The 23,058-nt window shown below is 41.1% G+C and overlaps 1 protein-coding gene across 1 annotated transcript in view; it reads right to left on the minus strand.

Moving 5' to 3' along the window:
• LOC136887050 (uncharacterized) overlaps positions 1-23,058 on the minus strand; it is an 85,814-nt gene that overhangs the window by 33,789 nt on the left and 28,967 nt on the right. Inside the window, exon 4 of the mRNA XM_067159761.2 lies at positions 19,936-20,043. Coding sequence (XP_067015862.2) covers positions 19,936-20,043 — 108 coding nt within the window. The remainder of the gene's footprint in view (positions 1-19,935; positions 20,044-23,058) is intronic.

Here is a 23,058-nt window from a genome sequence, read left to right on the forward strand (position 1 = left end):
GTTCGAACCCACAACCTCCCAGGTGCAAGCTCACAGCTGCGCGTCCTTAAAATTAGATACACATTAGTGAGATGTTCTGAGATACAAAATAATTCATGAAATTCATGTTACTTCTGCACGTCTGAAGTTCGTAACCTTGTCGACGACGACAATCAAAATGTAGAATTTATATTTCCTTTGTCTTCACAGAGTGTTGAAATGTGATAATTACCAGCCTGTTACGGCTACGGAGGATAATTTGTGTGTAATTCGCTTATGTAAGTGTTATTAAATGTTACTGTTGCTGACGTGAAATGTCGCTGTGTTTGCTTGCAGAGCAGTTATACTTTGCATCATAACGTAGCGTAAAATAACCGAGAAGCCACTTTTACAATTAAGTCGAAGGAATTCTTCTGAGTGCACGGGGTTATGTCTCATCCACAAGGAAGCTACGCATCTTAGACCCTACTTGGCAGAGCCCTTACTCTTTTATACCAGTGAGGTCTCAATGAAACATTGACCTAAGGCCACGTATGTTGACCTTTCTGAGCTTTCGTGGCAAAGATGTGCACCTCATCGTAGTCTGACGGAAGTTTTTTGCTTGATAATTCCTGTTTATTGAACCCTTATCATAGGAAAGTTTGGTTCACTGCGAGAAGTTTGAGATAACTCACCTGATAACCACTCCTATTAAGGAATGAATCTAATCAGTTCATATGAAGAGTATTTCATTACGTTTATCTGTCCTTTAGATGCAACCGGGGTGTGAGTTATGACTCGAAATGGAAAGTTTCAATAATCAGGCGATCTTTCTTTCTTTCTTTATTCGTTATGCCCAATTAAGTAGTGTGTTTGAAATTATTAGCACTTTTTTGGTTTTTCTTCTTCTGTTCCCAATATTCCTTCATACTCTGGCTGTGCTCCTTTATACGTTGTTCAGACCATCCCGAATTTAGTCGGGTCGGCTTTACAGAAAATTTGTGTTTGTGAATTATGGTTGTGAATTGTATTATATCTTGAATGGTTGATTTTTTTTTGCTAGGGGTTTACGTCGCACCGACACAGATAGGTCTTATGGCGACGATGGGATAGGAAATGACTACGAGTTGGAAGGAAGCGGCTGTGGCCTTAATTAAGGTACAGCCCCAGCATGTGCCTGGTGTGAAAATGGGAAACCACGGAAAACCATTTTCAGGGCTGCCGATAGTGAGATTCGAACCTACTATCTCCCGGATGCAAGCTCACAGCCGCGCGCCTCTACGCGCACGGCCAACTCGCCCCGTAATGGTTGCTTTATTAATGACAATTTTATGTAGTTATTCACTGATTTCACTTAGCCAATTTCATAGATAAGGAAAAGTTAAAATTTTCTTTGTGAGCTTGTTATTCTATATAAGTGACCATAAATTTGTAATCGCCGTATTGTGATTGTATCTATGAATGTTTATGTAACTTGATAGATTTCCTGTGATTTATTTTTTATGCAAATTCCGCTTTCGCATTTTGGTCCTATGATTTTCCTGAGGATTCTTTTTTCGGATTTTATCGTGAAAAGAATATTCAGTGCATGTTACTTTAGCTCAGGGAGTGCAAATACTGTCCAATATTCGCTAACGAATTTTTCAGAACAGATTCCGCTGCGGTGTGGATGGTTATTTCCAGGATGTTAAGAAGTCCAGCCTATCCTTAGGAAATGTTTTATCATAAACCCAATGATTTCCCATTTTTAATCCCATCTTTTGCCCGGTCAATGAAGACAACCTCCAGGCAAGCTTTTTAACTATTAATAACAGGTGATATGACAGGATCTTGTGGTAGCTTGTAGATTTGTTCCTCGCATTATGCTGTTTAAGGATGACTTCTCGAATCACAGGAATGAACAGTATGCTCTTTGTGACAGTATATTGATCAGAAAATCTTGATTTAATGCGTCGGAAGAGTTCTGAAATTACGAGTATATCTCCCTTCGTACGTGCAAGCCGGCCGGGATATGCCAGATGGCTCTCCAGCCACGTACTTTCTACCCATAAGTGTTCCGCATACAATAATTATGAATGGGATGCCTAATAACTGGTTTAGAAAGGAGCAATACGACATGCTGCATTTCTGGTATTAAACAATAGCAGTCATTTTACTACACATGTTCCCTAACAGGTTGCATTTGTAATCATGCCAAAGATGCTGAAAATAGAGTTTAATAACCCATTCATTATACACGTACAGACAATCCACTCCAGAAAAACATTGGTTGTATGTGGTATGTACTTTGAACGAACCATTAGCCCTTAATTGTAACTCCATTCAACAAAATGTATGTATAGAAGGTAGATGGACATTGTGGAAACGATTGCGCATACCGTCTGTAAGCTTCAGTTACATTCCGAGCAGATTCTCCATAGATTGAAATTATGTCTGTGTTTTCGTCATTCCTGAACACATCAGCCACTGTAAATATGTTGACAGCAACTATAGTGCTACTGTACCAAATACCAGCCTTCTACTGAGCGTTCAAAAACGAGTCTTACTAACACTAGGGGATGCAGTAGACGGGTAGTACCAGGGATATTTAGCTAGTGGCGAACCGGTTGTTCTCTCTTCGTATTCTGACGTAACTTTACTGCAGGCAGTAACTCCCGTGTGAAAACCAGTTATTAGGCATCCCGTTCATCATTAGTGCATGCGGGACACTTATAATCAGAAAGTACGGTGCTGGAGGGCCACATGGTGCATTCAATGTAAATTCAAAGGCATGATCGATAAAGGGCACATATCCAGAGAATTACATTAGACAGGAGACAAGGAATACACTATCTTCGAACGCTTGCTGATTGTGATGATGCCTGAGTCCTTAACTACATCCTGCGGTGTGAAATAAATGTGTGTATAGTTGCTTAAAAAGGAAAATATAAAAGGAAGATATAAAAACTCCTCCCTTGTAAAAAAAAGTCCTGTGGGTACCCAGAAGAAATATTTGGTTTATAGGTTCAAATAATTGTGGGGAAAGTGAACGTGCAAGGAACTTACACACTACCCTGCATTCATTTTTAATGTAGACTTACTTTCCTCGACAACGGGTATGGAAAGAAAAATTGTAACACGCTTTTAGTGTCTGAGTTGAACGCGCATATCGTCGATAGTAGGGCCTATTTAACTTATATTTTATGTCTCAATTGTCAGATAAAGGAGCAGGCTACCTGTTGCAAGAAGAAATTAAAAATCTGAAACGTAGTTTTCATGAAATAGCCATTCCAAGTAAGGCAAAATCTGTGCTAAATATGTGACGTCACACGCATACTCTGTTATAAGATGGCGCTGTGTTGACTCGAGCGCTCAGTTGGTGTTTAGCTGTCGTTGTGAATAGACAGTGGTCAGTTATATGAGATAAAAAAATATAATAACGAAAAAGATCTGATAAGGTTTCGGCAAAAACGTGCAAAAAAGTAAGTCTATGAAATCCTCGTAACCCTGTGGTCGTTACAATTGTCAGAACCTACCGCCAATATTTTTCTAGCGACTGTACTTGTCGGCAATGTATTGTTTTTCTAGTGACTGTACTTGTCGGCAATGTATTGTTTTTCTAGCGACTGTACTACTTGTCGGCAATGTATTGTTTTTCTAGCGACTGTACTTGTTGTTGGCACTGTTTTATTTTTCTAGCGACTGTACTTGTCGACACTGAACTATTTCTTTTCTAGCGACTGTACTTGTCGGCACTGAATTATTTCTTTTCTAGCGACTGTACTTGTCGGCACTGAATTATTTCTTTTCTACCGACTGTACTTGTGGGCACTGTATTATTTTTCTAGCGACTGTACTTGTCGGCACTGAATTATTTCTTTTCTAGCGACTGTACTTGTCGGCACTGAATTATTTCTTTTCTACCGACTGTACTTGTGGGCACTGTATTATTTTTCTAGCGACTGTACTTGTCGGCACTGAATTATTTCTTTTCTAGCGACTGTACTTGTCGGCACTGAATTATTTCTTTTCTACCGACTGTACTTGTGGGCACTGTATTATTTTTCTAGCGAATGTACTTGTCGGCAATGTATTATATTTCCAGCGACTGTACTTGTCGGCAATGTATTATTTCTTTTCTACCGACTGAACTTGTGGGCACTGTATTATTTTTCTAGCGACTGTACTTGTCGGCAATGTATTATATTTCTAGCGACTGTACTTGTCGGCAATGTATTATTTCTTTTCTACCGACTATACTTGTGGGCACTGTATTATTTCTTTTCTACCGACTGTACTTGTCGGCAATGTATTGTATTTCTAGCGACTGTTCTTGTCGGCACTGAATTATTTCTTTTCTAGCTACTGTACTTGTGGGCACTGTATTATTTTTCTAGCGACTGTACTTGTCGGCACTGTATTATTTTTCTAGCGACTGTACTTGTCGGTACTGTATTATTTTTCTAGCGACTGTACTTGTCGCCTCTGAATTATTAGTTTTTCTAGCTACTGTACTTATCGGCACTGAATTATTATTACTTTTTGATGGGAGTCAACTGCGTCATAGTGTAGTTGTCTTGAATGCCCTCTTTATATACGAGTCGAGTTTAATAGCTTGAACATCGCTTTATATCAGTGTCACCGGGCGAGTTGGCCGCGCGGTTAGGGGCGCGCAGCTGTGAGCTGGCATTCGGGAGATACAGGGTCGAATTCCACTGTCGGCAGCCCTGAAGATGGTTTTCCGTGGTTTCCCATTTTCACACCAGGCAAATGCTGGAGCTGTACCTTAATTTTTTTTTTTTTGCTAAGGGCTTTACGTCGCGCCGACACAGATAGGTCTTATGGCGACGATGGGATAGGAAAGGCCTAGGAGTTGGAAGGAAGCGGCCGTGGCCTTAATTAAGGTACAGCCCCAGCATTTGCCTGGTGTGAAAATGGGAAACCACGGAAAACCATCTTCAGGGCTGCCGATAGTGGGATTCGAACCTACTATCTCCCGGATGCAAGCTCACAGCCGCGCGCCTCTACGCGCACGGCCAACTCGCCCGGTGTGTACCTTAATTAAGGCGACGGCCGCTTCCTTTCCATTCCTAGGCCTTTCCTGTTCCATCGTCGCCATAAGATCTATCTGCGTCGGTGCGACGTAAAGCATATAGCAAAAGAAAATATAACAGTGTCCTGGCGGGGAATCAAACCCGGGGTCTCCAAGTGAGAGGCAGGCATGCTACCCATACACCACGGGGCCGGCGAAATTGGACACCAGCTTACTATTGAAAAGGTAGTGAAAATAGGGTGATAAGGTTAAATCTGACATTAGAATGTCGAAAATAGTAAACCAAGGCTAAGTACAGTTAGCTATTGCACAGTTTCTCTAAGAAATATAAAAGTCTTCTTTTAAAACCTGGCCAATAAACATTTATAAACATCAACAGTTCTAGCACCACGTTTCTTAGACTTCATAATTTGGATTGTTCTTGGTGGTACACTGCTTTAAATGTTTATAATTTCTTCCACAAAATTTGAACGTCCACGTCAAAGAAGTCCTTCATTTCAGGCATAGGCCTATGAAACATAACGGCCCGCTTAGTTTTATTTAAATTGGCACTGTGCTTTACATTCCACGATGGGACGATGACCTTAGATGTTTTTTTTTGCTAGTTGCTTTACGTCGCACCGACACAGATACGTCTTATGGCGACGATGGCGACAGGGAAGGGCTAGGAGTTGGAAGGAAGCGGCCGTGGCCTTAATTAAGGTACATCCCCAGCATTTTCCTGGTGTGAAAATGGGAACCCACGGAAAACCATTTTCAGGGCTGCTGACAGTGGGGTTCGAACCTACTATCTTCCGAATACTTTCCCTGTGTATATTAAGTTTTTGGTTTCGAATTCATCAATATCGTTGGCCAATAACGCATCGTCATCATAGGCATCCACACGCTGGGTAGCATAACACTTTTCTTCCAAAATCCTGTGAGTGGGGCTGTATCACCTGTCTGTCGTAAGAGTTGACTAAAAGGGGGACCAGGGCTCCCAACTTGGGTTCCCCTAGTTGAATCTGTCATTTCTTCCACTTGTGTAAGGCTCTTGACTTTCAGCTCCCCTATTCGACCTCCCTTGGTCAACTTTTGTAACTTTCCAACCCCGGCAGTGAGGCCTAGGGATTCTTTTATTTTCACGCCCTTCGTGGGCCTTCCCTTTATTTTGTCGACATATTCATATTTCTAAGGATCGGATCTTTCCCTTTTCCCGCTTTGATCAGTTATAATAAGAGTATGATTGAACAGTTGTACTTCCTCTTAAAACAATAATCACCGGGCGAGTTGGCCGTGCTCGTAGAGGCGCGCGGCTGTGAGCTTGCATCCGGGAGATAGTAGGTTCGACTCTCACTGTCGGCAGCCCTGAAAATAGTTTTCCGTGGTTTCCCATTTTCACACCAGGCAAATATTGGGGCTGTACCTTAATTAAGGCCACGACCGCTTCCTTCCAACTCCTAGGCCTTTCCTATCCCATCGTCGCCATAAGACCTATCTGTGTCGGTGCGACGTAAAGCCCTAGCATAAAAAAAACAAAACAATAATCACCACCTCTTCTTCCCTGTGCATCACTGATTCCGGTTATGCGTTTTTAATTGACTAAATAGACCAATGTTAGAACCACAACCAGCAAGTGAGTTGGCAATGGGATTCGGAATACGTAGCTGTGAGACTGCATTCGGGAGATGGTGGACTGAAATCCTGAAGATTTTCCCCCGTTGTTTCCCATTTTTACATCAAGCAAATTCTGGGGCTGTACCCTGATTAAATTCATGGCCGCTATCTTCCCAATCCTAGTCCTGGCATACATAGGTCACTTTTTTTGTGGAATCTGGAGTTCAGATTTTCTCTGTTTTTGTCATTGTTTTATAATCTCTTTTATCAATATCGTGCCTGACTCACTGTTGTTGTCAAAATATTGTCGATGTCAGAGATAATGTCAATATAGCACTTCTTCTTGTGGTGATGGTGGTAATTATTGTTTTAAGAGGAGGTACAAATAGGCAACCATCCTCTATATAATACTAATCAGGGAGAAAAAAATAAAATGGATCTGACACTTCGAAAATAGAAGGTATCGGCCAAAGAAAGACAAGGGCCACTAAGGGCGTGAAAGTGAAAATCTCCTTAGGCCTCGAGTGCTCTAATACTTTAGGGTCGGAAAAGAACAAGAGTTGATCAATGGAGGTCGGAGTGGATAGATGAAAGTGAGGAACCTGGCAAAAGTAACTGGAAGCAATGCCAGGACTCGGATAAGGGCCCCGTGGTCAACCTACGCTCCAAAGTTCAGAGCCCCTGAGGCTGCTTTTAGTCTCCTCTTATGACTGGCAGGGGATACGGTAGGTGTTATTCTACCGTCCCCACCCACAGGGAGACAATTCTTCATATTACATGGTAGACGTCCTTATCACTTTTCCTGTTGTCCCTGATTATATTGTCAATTATTCAGTTGAGGATAAAACACTTATTTTGGAAGGCAAACTTTCTCAAGTACAGTTGTCTGCAGGGAGCGCAGTGAGACTTGTCAGTTTGTTTTACATAAAGCAAGAACACCGCAGTGATCAGTGAACTTTTACCAACAAGTTGTGCCAATATTCTCTGAGATTAGTGTTTTGATTTAGTTAATTGTGCCGTTTGAATGTAATAATGCAAAGCATTCGTAAAAACACACTGAAATGCAGTTTCCAGCGGAGTTATACAAGGCGAACAGCAGCGGAAATACACACCTGGGTTTCAGAAACATTTCAGGTAACCATCGACCAGCTAGCAGCTCTCCAAGTGGATGCCGCGGCTAATGCGGTATACAGGGTTATTCACCTAACATGTTACACAGAAATAACTGCTAAACCATTAAAGATATCGGCATTCTGTTTTCATATTCGTATATGGTACCCAGGGCCTTGTAAAATAACGTGCTACTTAGTCTCATGGGGTGTCTACTAACTCCATATTTTAAATGGAACGGCACAAATTCATACAGCTGGTCTAAAAGATCAACTGCGTACAGGTTCAAATATGTAAGTATGTTATGAATCGGACAATTACTTTTTGAGATATAAATAAGAACAGCATGCGCAGTTTTGCTGCCGTATCAGACGGCGTGAAGTCGAGCAAGGACATATTGAGGCGCAAGCTGCTTCCTGGCCTTGATTACAGCCACAGAACTGATACCAGGCATGTACTGTAAACATAATGTGATGTACCGTAACATACCCTGGGTGTGTATGACTGGCGAACACACAACGGGGGAAGGGTCAGTTGAGCGTTTTTTCACACGGATGGGAAGGATTTGGAAAGGAAGTCGGCCGTGGCCTGTCACAAAGGTACCTATCCGGTATTTGCCCGGTGTTGAACATGGGACACCATGAAAATCACTTTCAGGTTGGGCGAGGCAGGACTCGAACCTACGCTCTCCCGAATGCACGCTACTATAGTCGCGCTGGAGCTCTGCGGAGATTAATGTGTGTAAAATAAAACATAAATAATAGTGTTGCTGCCATCTCACCACGATCAGCTCTGAACATTTGCTTTTCTAGAAGGAGGTCTTCCGGTGTTTTGTGTTATGTTTATTTCTCAACTCATGGAGTAGTATGAACTGTACAATAAAACCAGTGACAGCTTTTGTTATGATCCTTTCAAGGCAAAGTACTTATTTTATTCCTTTTAAACACATCAACCCTTTCTGTCCTGTCATGTGTTCGTCTGTCATACCCACTTTGGAAATCCATCACATGTGTACGAGGTGCTTACATGCCTGGTATCCATTCTGTGGCTGAACTCACTCCCAGGAAACTGCTTGCGCCTCAATATGTTCTTGTCCGAGTTCACGCCGTCTCATGCGGCATGCAAAACAGCGCATGATGTTCTTACTTATATCTCAAAAAGTAATTGTCCGATTTTGAAAATACTTACATATTTGAACTTTTACGCAGATGAACTTTTATATCAGCTGTATGAATTTGTGCCATTCCATTTTAAAATATGGAGTTAGTATCAATATCTCGGTTGTTAATCACCCCATGAGACTAAGTAGCATGTTATTTTACAAGACCCTCCGTACCATTTACGAATATGAAAACAGAATGCTGATATCTTTAATGGTTTAGAAGTTATTTCCGTGTAACGTGTTAGGTGAATAACCCTGTATATAAAGGTAATTTCGTCAACCATTATGGAGAGAAAATTACATAAATTTGAAACAGGTCGCACACTCAAACTTTTTAATGGAGAGACAGTACTGGTAGTTATTGAAGCAGCTGGAATTGAGGGGACTAGAATTTGTCTATTCAATACTCCTCCGGAATTTGCGAATGAAAACAATCAGAAATTATTTCGCGAAGTACAGTACTGTTAAAGACATTTATGATGAATCGTGGTCTCAGTTATACCGTCTACCAGTCCCCAATGGTATCCGACAAATGAAAATTCAGTTAAAACAGCAAATTCCATCTTTCGTAACCATTGAGGGGTACAGGGGACAAGTTACATTTGAGGGGCAAGAAAAAACCTGTGCTATATACAACGCCCCGGATCACCTGCGAATTGAATTTCCCCGCCGTACGGCCAATGTTTGAGACAGCCGACATCAAATGCCACACTATTCCGCCTCTGTGTTCCCACAACAACAGCAACCACTCTCCAATCTGAGTTAAAATTGACGAGTGGATCCTTTCCTCCACTCGTAAACAGGTCTAACACAGATGAACTCGCCACACTGGACTCCCAACCGCAACCTGTCGTAAACACCTTAGTTGCTGGAGAACAAAGTGAATCTGAGAGCGGAATAGCTGTTCATGTGTCAACAGATGATATGCACACGTTCATTACAGCTGAGCCGGCTCCAAGCCACGTAACACAACACACTACAGACCAACACATGGATGTCCTTTTCAATGGAAAAGAACTTTATATTTCACAATAAATGAAAATATACCAACAAAGGATAAGTTATTCCGACATGGACGGTCTGACTCCAATATATGTGAACATTATCAACAAAGAGATACATTAATACATCGTGTTAAGTATTGTGTAAGTGTGGTCTTTCGCACAAATATGCAAATTATTCACATGACTCCACATCCCATCTTAGAATATCGACTTATCAACAGAGAATATGCTTTCCTCTCGGCCATGGTCAATAACGCAGTTCCCTGGCTAACTGGAGCAACCATTCACTTCATTATGGAACACCGACGGAAACCAAGACAATTGAACTTACGATCATTTCAGCAATACATACGCATGGATTGTTGGACATATAAGTGCAATCAGAAGATGCCAACAGGTTTTGGTTCATTATTATATCAGTTTTAATTCATAGCGCAACAGTGTTTGAATATTGTAATTATTATATAAGTATAAGGTGTTACTGTGACACGGACTAGTTAATGAACTGATAATATATATAAAAGTTAAAATGTGATCAGTGTTTCTCATATTTTTGTTTAGCTTTAAGGAATCAGGACGATGAACTTCAGTCTATGTCATTAATTTTTTGTATACATTATTAATGTTTTTTTGTAAACGGTTAATGCGGTAATAAGAGAGTGAAAAAAGTATAGCATAACTCGCATGACAGTTCTGAATTGGAATTTGCATACACTTTAGCGGTGCGGTCTATTTGAACACCTAGAGTTTATGTTACTCTCGCTACGTTGCGGGAGAGCGGGATAGCTTGGATTCTAACCTGTTACTAACTAAACAGCCGCGTTCTACAGATGACATTTCACAATCGTAGTCTGAACGCTCGTGGTACTGGCACCTTCCAACACATTCATGTTCGTTCTACGGTTCTACCATTTCACTCTAATTGTTATTTATGTTCTAATATATTTCCAGTTGTCCAGGTCTCGAATCCATAGGTCAGAACTGGTGTCACTATCGCTTGAAGTTATCTGGACACTGAGTTCATGCTTGCCAATGACCCTCTTAACCGAAGGCCGTACTAGCGCATCCGAGAGGATCCTGCATTTCATTGGCTATGTTAGCATTGTCGAGAAGTTCGTGCCAAGGTAAGGAAAGTGTCTGATATTTTGCGGGGTCTCAGAATGCATGGAGTTTCGTGCTGGTTGGTAAAAAGCTAGTCTGTCCTTAGTGTTAAGTTCTAATCCATCCACAAATTAAAGGTATGTCTCTTGACACCCGCAGGTAATAAAATCCACAGCCTGTTTGCAGTCATTCGGGTGGGTCAGGAATGGAATGAATGAAGCCCCATCTAGCGGCAATGACGACAATTGTGCCAGCTGCCGAAACCTGTCGCTCTCCTCGGGGTCAATGATTAGTGACTGACAGATGAAATGAAATTATATTGAAGAGTATTGCTAGAATGAATGATGACAAGGAAAACCACAATACCCGTAGAAAAATCTGTACCTCCTCTGCTTTGTCCAGCACAAATCTCACATGAGTTGACGGGGATTTGAAGCACAGAAACTAGAGGCGTGATGCCGGTGCGCTACCGCCTGAGCCACAGATGCTCTACCTTCTCGTAATATCTAGTATAAATTATTAAAGCATTGTTATAATTAAAGTGCTTGTTATGCCATATGAAGGAGAAAAGTCTTTATGTGCTTCGATTCTCCAGAAGTAGACACATGAAAGAAAAGTCGTGTGGAGCAATGTCCACTAGTTTGTTTCCTCACTTCAAACAGTATAATTCAGAAAGTTATCATATCTAATTTTATAATTTTTCCTCTAACACCTGTATTTATCTATATGATCTGCCTCTTCCATTTCTGTACTATCATCCTACAGTACACGTATGAGCTCCCTCTTTGGCTCAGTGGTGGATTGTAGGTCTCCGAATCCTAAGATCGTGGGTTCAGGTTGTTGGTTTTAACACCGATATGTTTTTGGACTTGGGGTTCCCTCTGTAATTAGCGTCATCAATTTGTGATAGATCATTTTGTGTGGTCAGAATACCCACAGTGTGGTTACCAGGCAACCAGTGTTCTTCATCTGTCAGTACTGTCTTCGTTATATTCGTTCTTATGTTATTACCGTGTGTCAAACCACTGCCTTCTTTACTAGGCGGCTCGTGAGCGACGTACTTTCTACTTATAATTGTTTGGCATGCACTAGTGATGCATACGATGCCTATTCACTTGTTTTCAAAGGAGTACTACAACGTGCTGTATTGTGGAAGTTGTGAAACGAATAGTAGTCATTTTGCTGCACACGTTCCATAATAGGGCGCATTTGTAAATATGCCGAAAGTGTAGAAAATAAATTTAATAAGTTAATCATTTATACACGTGTAGTCATTTCTTTCTATAAAAGAGTTGTTTGTATGAAACAAAAACTAATACTGTTCGGCGAAATACGTGTGTAGAAGGCAGACGTCTGTTTGGAGCTTCGGCTGAATTCTCACCTGATTCTCCATAGATTAAAATGATGTCTGTATATTCGTCATTGCTGAACACGCTAGCCACTGCCGATATGCAGACAGCAAATGTCGTGCTGCTGTACAGTAGTACATACACCAGCCTAGTACTCTGCGGTTGTAAACGAGATTTACTAATTCGAGGGGTTGTATTAGACGGGTAGCGCTGAGGAACATGCTGCGAGCGACTATCCAGTCAGTTGTTACCTCGTCGTATTCTGACATAACCTGCCTGCTGGCAGTAGTGCTCCTGTGAAAATCAGTTAGTAGATATCTCATTCATCATTTGTGCATTCGGGACATTTATAAGTAGAAAGTACGGCGCTCGTAAGGTGCCTGGTATATATTAAGTACAATTGGTGCCGTATTTTAAAGAAGTTGCCACTGTCTTTGACTGGCGTTTCGTTTAGGTCACAGGAAGGCCCCTTACGCACTGTAACGTCACCGAAGGCAGCGGAAGTTTTCTCATAATACGTATCTTGCGAAAATGTTGGTCATAAAATTGTGTGCTAAATCAGTGACCATTTTGGTGCACTTAGATCACGATGCTACATATTTCGTTTGGTTTTTCAGAACTTTTTATCTGTTACTGTGTGTAGTGAAATGAAGCATTATCTGTACACCCTCTGCGTGTAGTAAGAATTTCCTAGCAGGGGAGCAACCAAAGTATCTGTACTCAATCTCTAATTTTCTAAACACGAAACAATAACCATGATTCTGTGCTTTTCCTTATAGCGGAGAAAATTAGATTTCTAATTTTTTTCAAGGGCGAAAAGTAAAGTCCATTCTACACTCCATGTCGTACGATGTCGGTACATTTTGTGGTTACCCAATTTTTTTAATTACATCTGAGGAATACATGGCCCAGAAGACATCCGGCGGAACTTCGAAATTGACCCGTAGTCAGCCTAGATGATGCCATTTGAAAATACCTGCACATGGTATTTGAAGCCATATGATTCTTCTTCTTATTATTATTATTTCTAGATTAATCCTCCTGATGAAACTGGGAGGAGAAATGTGCTCGTCAGGAGCAGAGGAGAAACGGATGTAGAACAACTGGTGTTCATGAAGAGAGCGGGAATCTATTTGAAGACGTGTTTGCCCTTATCTCCTCCTTCTGTTGTTCCATCTTTCCAGTTTATGCTATAATGTTTTCCGTTCACGTTCCTGTCTTTCTATACATTATTTGATTACCCCTGTGGGTGGGGGCACAGACGAAGAATACACCCACGGTATCCCCTGCCTGTCGTAAGAGGCACTTAAAAGAGATAACTGAATTAGAACTAGAAGACTACTTGTAATTAATACCATAACGCGAGGAACACAATGGGTTGCCTTTACTTGCTAGTTGTACCACTATGTGAGGAACACCACGGGATAGTACGAGTCCCTGTGATTAGTACACCTATGTGAGGTACACCATGGGTTTGCGTTGCGTATGAGTTGCGCCGTAATGTGAGAAATACCATAGGTCTGCGTTACATGTGCGTATTACATTACCTGTAAGTAGTACCACAATCTGTGAAACATCGTAAGTCTACGTTACTCATGATTAGTACCGCTACGTGAGAAATAACACGGTTCTTACTTTCCTAGCAATAAGCACCATTATTAGGGACCGTTGACCTGGATTTTGTACCCCTTTAGACGACAAGCATCATCGATTTAGGATTGTACCCGTTGATCAGTTATATACTATTGTTTTAAGACAGTTTCTGGGAATGCGGGGCATTGTGGGTCATAACCGTTTATCGTCCCTTTTCTTGAATTCTGGTCAGTGGATTCATTTTGGAATGATTTTTAACTTTCAATATTGCGAGTTGAATTCGTTGATTAATTTAAATTCATATCAATGCATTCATTTCTCACCATCACATTTTGAATTCTGGTCAGTGGATGAGTTTTGGACTTTTAAATTGCCATTACATTTCGTACCATAAGGGGCCGATGACCTTGATGTTAGGCCCCTTTAGACAACAAGCACCATCATGATCATCATCAACATTACTTGATTTATGTAACTTTATTACATATTAGTACATGAGCCTGCCTTCGACAGTAGAAGTTACTATCTATAAAGTAATTGGAAATTATAAACAGATTATTAATATATCTTGTGAATAAAAGTTACGCTTTCTGGGTTGTATACGACATTCAAATGGAATCAAAACGGGTATTGTAGTATTTCCCTACAAACCAGTCCGACTCGTTGGCTGAATGGTCAGCGTACTGGCCTTCGGTTCAGAGGGTCCCGGGTTCGATTCCCTGCCGGGTCTGGGATTTTAACCTTCATTCGTTAATTCCCATGGCCCGGGGTCTGGGTGTTTGTGCTGTCCCCAACATCTCTGCAACTCATACACCACACATAACACTATCCTCCACCACAATACCACGCAGTTACCTACACATGGCAGATGCCGCCCACCCACATCGGAGGGTCTACGTTACAAGAGCTGCACTCGGCTAGAAATAGCCACACGAAATTATTATTACCTACAAACCACACTGAGTGCAGCCAGGCTCGGAATTGTATTTGACGTCTATGGATCTGCGTACTCATGAGAAAGCTACATACAGCTGTCGAAAACGAATCACCAAGAACAGCATCGTATACCTTCTCTCCATATGAGCAATCCATGATTTTGACAAGCATTTTAATTATTAGGAATTGTATAATACCACTTTCCCTACCCTGCCGGCCATCATTCTGATCGTAAATATATTTTTAACGAACGGGTCTCGAACCGGCTAACCACGCTGTCAGATCATGTAGACCAGACGCGTGAACGAGCATGGCAACCAAGTGGTCTGCCCTATTTCGTCCTTATCGACAGAGACAAACCCCAGACTGAAAAAAATGATTCATTCATTTTACTGAAAGATAATATTTTTCACTGAACAGTTCAACAGTTCAGGTGTGATAGTCGTAATTGCATTGGTTTTGTAACCGTACCTGGTACCAGTTTGAGTCTCCCAAACGTTCCTGTTTACTCAATATGTATGTGGAAGGCAACAGAAGTCGGAATGTTCGTAGTTCTAACTCATGCCGATAGATATAGCTGTGTACCTTTGTCATCATGGAGAATATGTTCGCTGACAGCGACTCCTTTTTCTTTTAAAACTTAGAAAAGTCGTGGTCTTGATAGTTTCATTGTATTTTTCATCAAATAAGACATAATAAACTACAACTGGTACCGATTTCAGCTGTTGAAACCTTCTAGTTTTCTCAATATAACTGTGCATAACAGACTGAATAGGGATTATATATATGTCGGGACTGTTACACTCGTACGCATTCAGGATGCAGGTCATCTTGGGAGTAGCCAGTGTCAGTTGTATTATATGTCCACCAATATGCTGCTTTGAATTCATCGATGACTATACAGCACAGGAACCATTAACTTGTTAGGGAGCAATCAGTTGAACACTGTAACCAGTGACGCTCATGACTCGATCTACAAAAGCAAACACTGTCGTCTACCATAATCAAACTATGTCGTACTTTAGTTAAGCCTGTACGGAACAATACGCTGTAACGTGAAAATATTATTTTTGATTTATCGTAATGGGAATGCACTAAATACACACCGGTACGCCATACGGTCTCCAGAAATATTCTGAATAATTTAAGAAATTAGATTCACAAGCAATGAAATATTTTCAAGGTGAACTTATTTCTGTCTACCGCAACAAATTTCAACTTTACCCGTGTTCTTTCCTTGGGGATTCTAACAGTAATTTTACTGGGTGCGTCGGTTACATACTCCGCGGTATTGTGGGTTGCCGTACCTGAAAGGCGCAACCATCGCAGTATGTTAGGTTGCTTCAACTGGGAGGTGCATACTCCGTAGTATGTTGTGTTACCGCACACCTTGAAGGTGCTTACTCCGCAGTATGTTGCGTTGTCGCTCCTGGAAGGCTCATACTCCGCGGTATTGTGGGTTGCCGTACCTGAAAGGCGCAAACATCGCACTATGTTCCGAGACTTACTGAGCTCTGAATGTCTTCTGACTGGATACTACTGTGCATGAAGGAATCGTTAATTGCGATGACACTCACTAATATAAGTATCAAATACACAAGTTTGTATTCGTATAACGTGGTCGTTCCTCAGCTATATATTTGACTACGCTGAACGCTTATACGCAAGAGCTACAGTATATGTACACTGGGCAATGTACAGATCTCTAACGTGGCGATTCAGCAAAGTGAGTTCCTAAATTAGTCTGCAGCCCCTACAACGTTCGGCAACTTCACCGAAATTACGTTAACGTGGGTAGCCGTTTCAGGCACCGCAATGAAAGCTTCCACAGCGGAAGAGGTAGATCGCCCACTCTACTGCAGAATATGTGCTTGAAACATCCTGAACATATGAAAATTGGTCAGCTTACTACAAAAATATAAAGCTTAGCCTATTTCAGGCATCTTATACAACTTCATTAGCCAAGACTGACAGCAGACTGGAAGTAAAGATATTAACTACGAAATGTCCAGCGAAAAGCAGCGTACCTTACGGTGAAAATAGTGTTAGTAACTTGTGTGATATGTGTGATATAAGCAAAAATACATACTCTTTTGGCATTAAAAGAAACATCTTGATACATTAATACCAAATATTTATACAATTAAGACATGTTTCTGCAGGATAGTGCAAGAAATTTGTAGAGTGAAGCGAATGAAATAATGACGAAGAATAAAGAAGCGTTAACAGTGAATATATAGTATCTATATTTTTTTGGGCCACCGTTGACTACTTTCGTTCCATCTCCGTACGTGACTTTTGAAGGAAAGGTGGTCAGCAGATAAAATATGAAGCGGAAAGCTACGTCCACGCGAAGGTGTATGGAAGATCTCAAGGTAAGGTGCGAAACCGTAAAGTTTTTATCCCAACTAAAGCACTATTACCAATGTCTGGTATAATCGAAATCATTTTTTTTGTTAGTTGCTTTACGTCGTACCGACACAGATAGGTTTTATGGCGACGATGGGACAGGGAAGGGCTAGGGGTGGGAAGGAAGCAGCCGTGGCCTTAATTAAGGTACAGCCCCAGCATTTGCCTGAGGGCCGGGAGCCCTAACTTCGCAAAATAAAGACGCTTTAATAATAATAATAATAAAAAATGGGAAACCACGGAAAACCATTTTCAGGGCTGCCGACAGTCGTGTTCGAACCTACTATCTCCCGAATACTGGACACTGGCCGCACTTAAGCGACTGCAGCTTTCGAGCTCGGTAATCGAAATTAGTACACTTTGAGCAAAGTGTATAAAGAAACTGGAGGAAACACTCACAATTGTATAGTTTTAAAGGATTTTTTATGCTTCTTAAAACGAAATAATTTATTTTGTATATTTCTGCTGTATATTTTGAAAAATATTACGGCTTATACTACTTTTTGTAGTAAATGTATTAAATGTAGTCATAATGTAGTCATATTCCTCTTCTTCTTTTCCTAGTTTCAGTACATATATTGTCACTTCGAAGTGAGCAGGAACCTTTGCGATGTATATCTCAGCAAACACTTCTAGGGTATATTTACATGGAGGGAAGGCGGAACGAGGGGAGGAAGTACTATGTACATTATTTACAAAATATTGCAACACCTTATTAAGATACGTACAAAATTTTTATATTTGATAGTCAGATCAGATAATTTCAAAACCGATGATTATGTGAAAGATGAAGATATTTACAAAAGACATGAACATGATATGGTATGATACAGCACCACCACAAAGTAGAAGGTGACAATACATCTGTGGCACACTCATTATGAGGTACATTAAAATATGTATCACATAGTGTTATGGAATATATACATTAATATCTTCCTTTGGGCTACGTCTTGTGAGGATAGCAATAACTTAGAATAACATTTTGTTTCTTCGGACTTGATCAATCATATCAAAAATTTGAATGTGTTGTGAAGTTTACTTTCCTTAAACAGACCTTTGGTTGTTCATTGTCAGTACGTCAAAGGGACTCAACTTGTGTCAGACGTTGTTTCCACGTACTTTTTCTAGGTTCTTCAAATTTACATTTACATTTCCTCTGTAGCCTCTCTTGGACAGATCCTGAAAATATTAGGTTTTCGAGGTCTAGGAGACTTTTCATTTTCACGCCCTTCGTGCCCTTCCCCTTTTCTTACCAATATCCTCATATCGGATCTCTTCAGTTCTTTCATCTGATCAGTGTCAAAAGAGGATGGTTGCTCTTAAAGAAATACTCACCACCAAGGGTGTTAACTGTTAATACTTGTGGTACTCGTCGTCTCGGTATCTGTGTCTTTGTCATCACTATATCATCACTATATTTTGTTTTATAGGTAATTAATGTATAGCTCTGTTTCATCCAAGAAGTACCAGGTTCGTTTTGGGTATTTGAAACTTAATTGGTTACTTCCTCTGGGTGTATGTGTTGCCTTCAGTATTAGATGTTATCATAGAATGGTCCCTGTTTTCACAGACAGGCAAGTCACCCATAGGCATCTAGAAGGATGTTCGACAAATTTCCAATTTTAAAAATGTTATTTAAACTGATAGGGAATCTGTCATCTTAGAGACTGCCCTAATAGCATGTGAGCGGTTGATTTATTGAATGATGTACACTATGCCATTCCAGAGGATACACAAGAGAGCATATGGAGAATCATACAGAGGGAAGGTAGATGACGTCTTTGGTGCAACAAAGTAGTTTATCAGAAGGTCGAGAAAATAGTGAAGATCATGAATAGTAGGAAGGTGGCGTTTCTCGGACATTTGTGCAGAATGAATATGAATGGACTTAACAAAAATATATTTGACTAGAAAGTCTCTACAGCGTGGATTAAGGAAATGCGGAAAGATATGGAACAATTAAACATCTGGGACGTCCAAATGTTGGGCAGAAATAAACAGAGGAACACAGTGAAAAGTTTTGGAAGGGTTTGAAGCCAATGGAAGAAGTAAGAAGATCGGAAGAACCTGGTCAGAAAAACAATGGAAACAGGCCAGCGAACGCATGAAGGAGTATTGGACACAGGGGAAACTCCATACAAAGAGAAACAAATCTGTAGCGTGATCCTAAATGGTCAACTCGCTTGTAAAATAATAATAACCCACCATTAGTAGCCCTGAAGATGGTTTTTCGTGCTATTTCCTTTTTTTACACCTGCCAAAGGCTTTGCATTAATTAAGGCCACAGGCGCTACCTTCTTAATCTTAGTCGGTTTCCATTTTGCGCCCCCAGAAACGCTGGGCCAAGCTGGAATCGAGTCCGCAAATTTTGGGCGTTAAACAGTTTGAACCACGCAACCCAGCAATGAGGTTTGTCCATCTTAAATTTGAGCCAAAGGTGGATCCCATAGGGTCTCCTAGTCAAGCAACATAGAACTTTGTTTGCAAGGCAGTTTTCGCACAGGCCATGAAGTATCTTTGAGATATGGAAGGTAAAAAAAAAGAATCTACGGGCACGTATTAGTGCAGTTTAAGTCACACAGCACTTCAAAGGTCATGTCTAGAAACCAAACTTCATGTCTAACTCAGTAGTGTTATTCTATCCTCAGAAAACTTAGCCCACTACTTGCTCCCGGCTCATACCCTGCAGGGCTGGTTGCCGCCAATGCCGAAGGCGAGGTTCTTCTGGATGTTGGATTGATCTAAGACATCGATCAATCGTGTCTTGTAGTCAATGGCTTGGTTAATTTTCTGCAAAGAGTGTAAATAAGATGTGAAACAGAAGTTTTTATTAACAAGGTAACAAACAAATAACTTCCAAACATCTTAGCAGTAATGAGATGGACAAAAAACTTAGTGAAACATTCGTGGTAAAAACAAACCTTTTCTTCATTGATATATCGTGGAGATAAAATAGATAGCAATATCTCTCTGAGACACTACTATTCGTGACTGACAATCTGCTGGTATCATTTTACTATAGCACCCTTCATAAGGAGAACTCTTGAAAATGAGCTGTCCCCTGCAAATTAATCGGGGCAAGGTTTTTGATCTTTTATTATTTCCCAATAGTTGGCAACAATGTCTTACACATTGCTTATTCCTAGATCCCACACTTTCTATGCATTGCTTGTTCTTTGAATGTATAGAAACGGTTTAGTACGACGATTGTTTTAGGCTAGAAATGCCCTTATTTGTGTGTTGTATTCATGACACTCTCCAGGAAACCACACCCTAAGCCGTTTTACGCTGCGAAAGAAACAGGCGGGAAGGGCAAGAAATATAGATTTTTAGATTCGAATACCATCTGCTAGCCTGATCCTTGAACTATGTGATGAAAGGCGTGACAGTGTAATGAAATGAAATGAAATGAAATGGGGTATGGCTTTTAGTGCCGGGAATGTCCGAGGACATGTTCGGCTTGCCAGGTGCAGGTATTTCTATTTGACTACCGTAGGCGACCTGCGCATCGTGATGAGTATGAAATGATGATGAAGACAACACATACGCCCATCCCCCGTGCCAGCGAAATTAACCAATGATAGTTTAAATTCCCCACCCTGCCCGGAATCGAACCTGGGACTCCTGCGACCAAAGGCCAATACGCTAACCATTTAGCCATGGGTCAGAACGGCGTGACGGTGATGTGACCATATGGAAAAATTTTCAAATCAACCTTGTAAGCAAACTGTGCGATCTAACAAAACCATACGTTAAGCCACAAATGGAATTTAACATGAGATTAGTAATGCAAATCATTAATTTAATTGGTTATCGGCTGTGTGTAGGTTCAGAACGATCTTTAAAAATATCCACATTATTATTATTGTTATTATTAGCATATCTTTCTTTCTTAATCTGTTTACCCTCCAGGTCTGGGTTTTTTCCTCGGATTCAGCGAGCGATCCCATCCCTACCGCTTCAAGGACAGTGTTCTGGAGCGGAAGACTTTGGCTCGTGGGATACAACTGGGAAGGAGGACCAGTACTTCGCCCGGGCGGCCTCACCTGCTACGCTGAAGAGGGGTGTTGGGAGGGGATGGGAAGATTGGAAGGAGTTTTTTTGCCAGTGGCTTTACGTCGCACCGACACTAATAGATCTTATTGCGACGATTGGATAGGTAAGGCCTAGGGATTGGAAGTAAGCTGCTGCGGCCTTAAGTAAGGTACATCCCCAGCATTTGCCTGGTTTGAAAATGGGGAAACCACTGAAAGCAATGTTCAGGGCTGCCGGCAGTTGGGTTCGAACCCACTATTTCCCGGATGCAATCTCTCAGCCGCGCGCCCCTAACCGCACGGCCAACTCACCCGGTATTGGAAGGGGTAGACCAGGAAGAGGGAAGGAAGCGGCCGTGGTCTTAAGTTAGGTGCCATCCCGGCATTTGACTGGAGCAGAAGCGGGGAACCACTTCGAGGATGGCTGGGGTGGGAACCGGAACCCACCTCTACTAAGTTGACCTCCCGAGGCTGAGTGGACCCCGTTCCAGCCGTGGTACGAGTTTTCAAATTTCGTGGCAGAGCCGGGAATCGACCCCCCGCCTCAGGGTGTGGCAGCTAATCACGCTAACCACTGGACCAGAGAGGCGGACATCATTACTAGGTACTATTATTATAATTACTGTACCTTTATCATATTTCTACATCATAAGACAGAACGTCTGCGATATGATGCCGCAAGACTAGAAGATCCTTCTTCACTTTTTAGAATTTTGAACATGTTTACATATTTATTTCCGCAAACTCCTAAATATTTATGAAAATTATTTTAAATCGCAAAGCTGATATTCCTTTGTCTAGTGAAACAGTCAGATTTTCTTAAATCCTTAATATATTTTCGGAGTACTATACCCATTTTTCCGATAGATTTTTTTCGAAATTTAATAACTTCTGTCTTGCAACTTCAAAGCTACATAAATGATCGCAAATTTATCTACTATCAAAATAGAAAATAAATAAAAAATGCGATTGTCCGTCTTAAGGTATGGTTACCTGGGGAGCGTCACAATTAAGAGGAATTTTGAGGTTACTTTCGCTTATCTCGGCAGTTCGTTTCGCAGAGAAGGGGGTTAGATAAAGGGTGAGGTGCAGCTGTACGAGCGGAGAGAGCCATAGGAGAGAGGGAGTATCAGCGGAAACGAATGAATCTGACTGACTTTCAAGAAATCCCGCCTCCGCCCCCTTCTTATGTACCGCGAACATTTCCTTACCCGATAAGTTATCTGCAGAGTAGTCTAGCGAGATTCTTAACATCTGTCTTCAATGAATGCAACTCCCAGGAAACAGTAAATTTGTGACTTTATTGCAGAATATTTCCCTGATACAAAGTGAACTGACTAGGGAGCAGAATTACATACAGTAGTAGGTTAGAGTTCAAAGAGCTGACGGCATCATCTAACCAGGATGTAAGTTTAGTAGCAACAGTTGCATAAACGTTAGGGTTTTAGGCTAACGAAAGTGAAAAGGATGCTCGACAGAATAGGAATGGGAAGCTATTGGGGTAAAGAGATTCAATACAAAGATAAGGAGTTCAGTGAGAAAGTAATGGTCAGAGTGAAGGATATTGAGAAACAGAATATTATGGCAGAATGTGGAATTAAAAGGACACTGCTGGAATTTTTTAAAAGTCATACGAAATATGGAAGTAAGGAAAGAGAGGCTTCCTAACAGGGAATTGAGAGGAATTGTGTGGTGTCTTACGGGAATTTATAAAAATAAGGTTCAGAGAGATAGAAATAAGGAAAATCAATGTCTACTCTATGGAGAAGAA

This window comes from Anabrus simplex, chromosome 1, assembly GCF_040414725.1.
Source record: "Anabrus simplex isolate iqAnaSimp1 chromosome 1, ASM4041472v1, whole genome shotgun sequence".
NCBI classification, from domain to species: domain Eukaryota; kingdom Metazoa; phylum Arthropoda; class Insecta; order Orthoptera; family Tettigoniidae; genus Anabrus; species Anabrus simplex.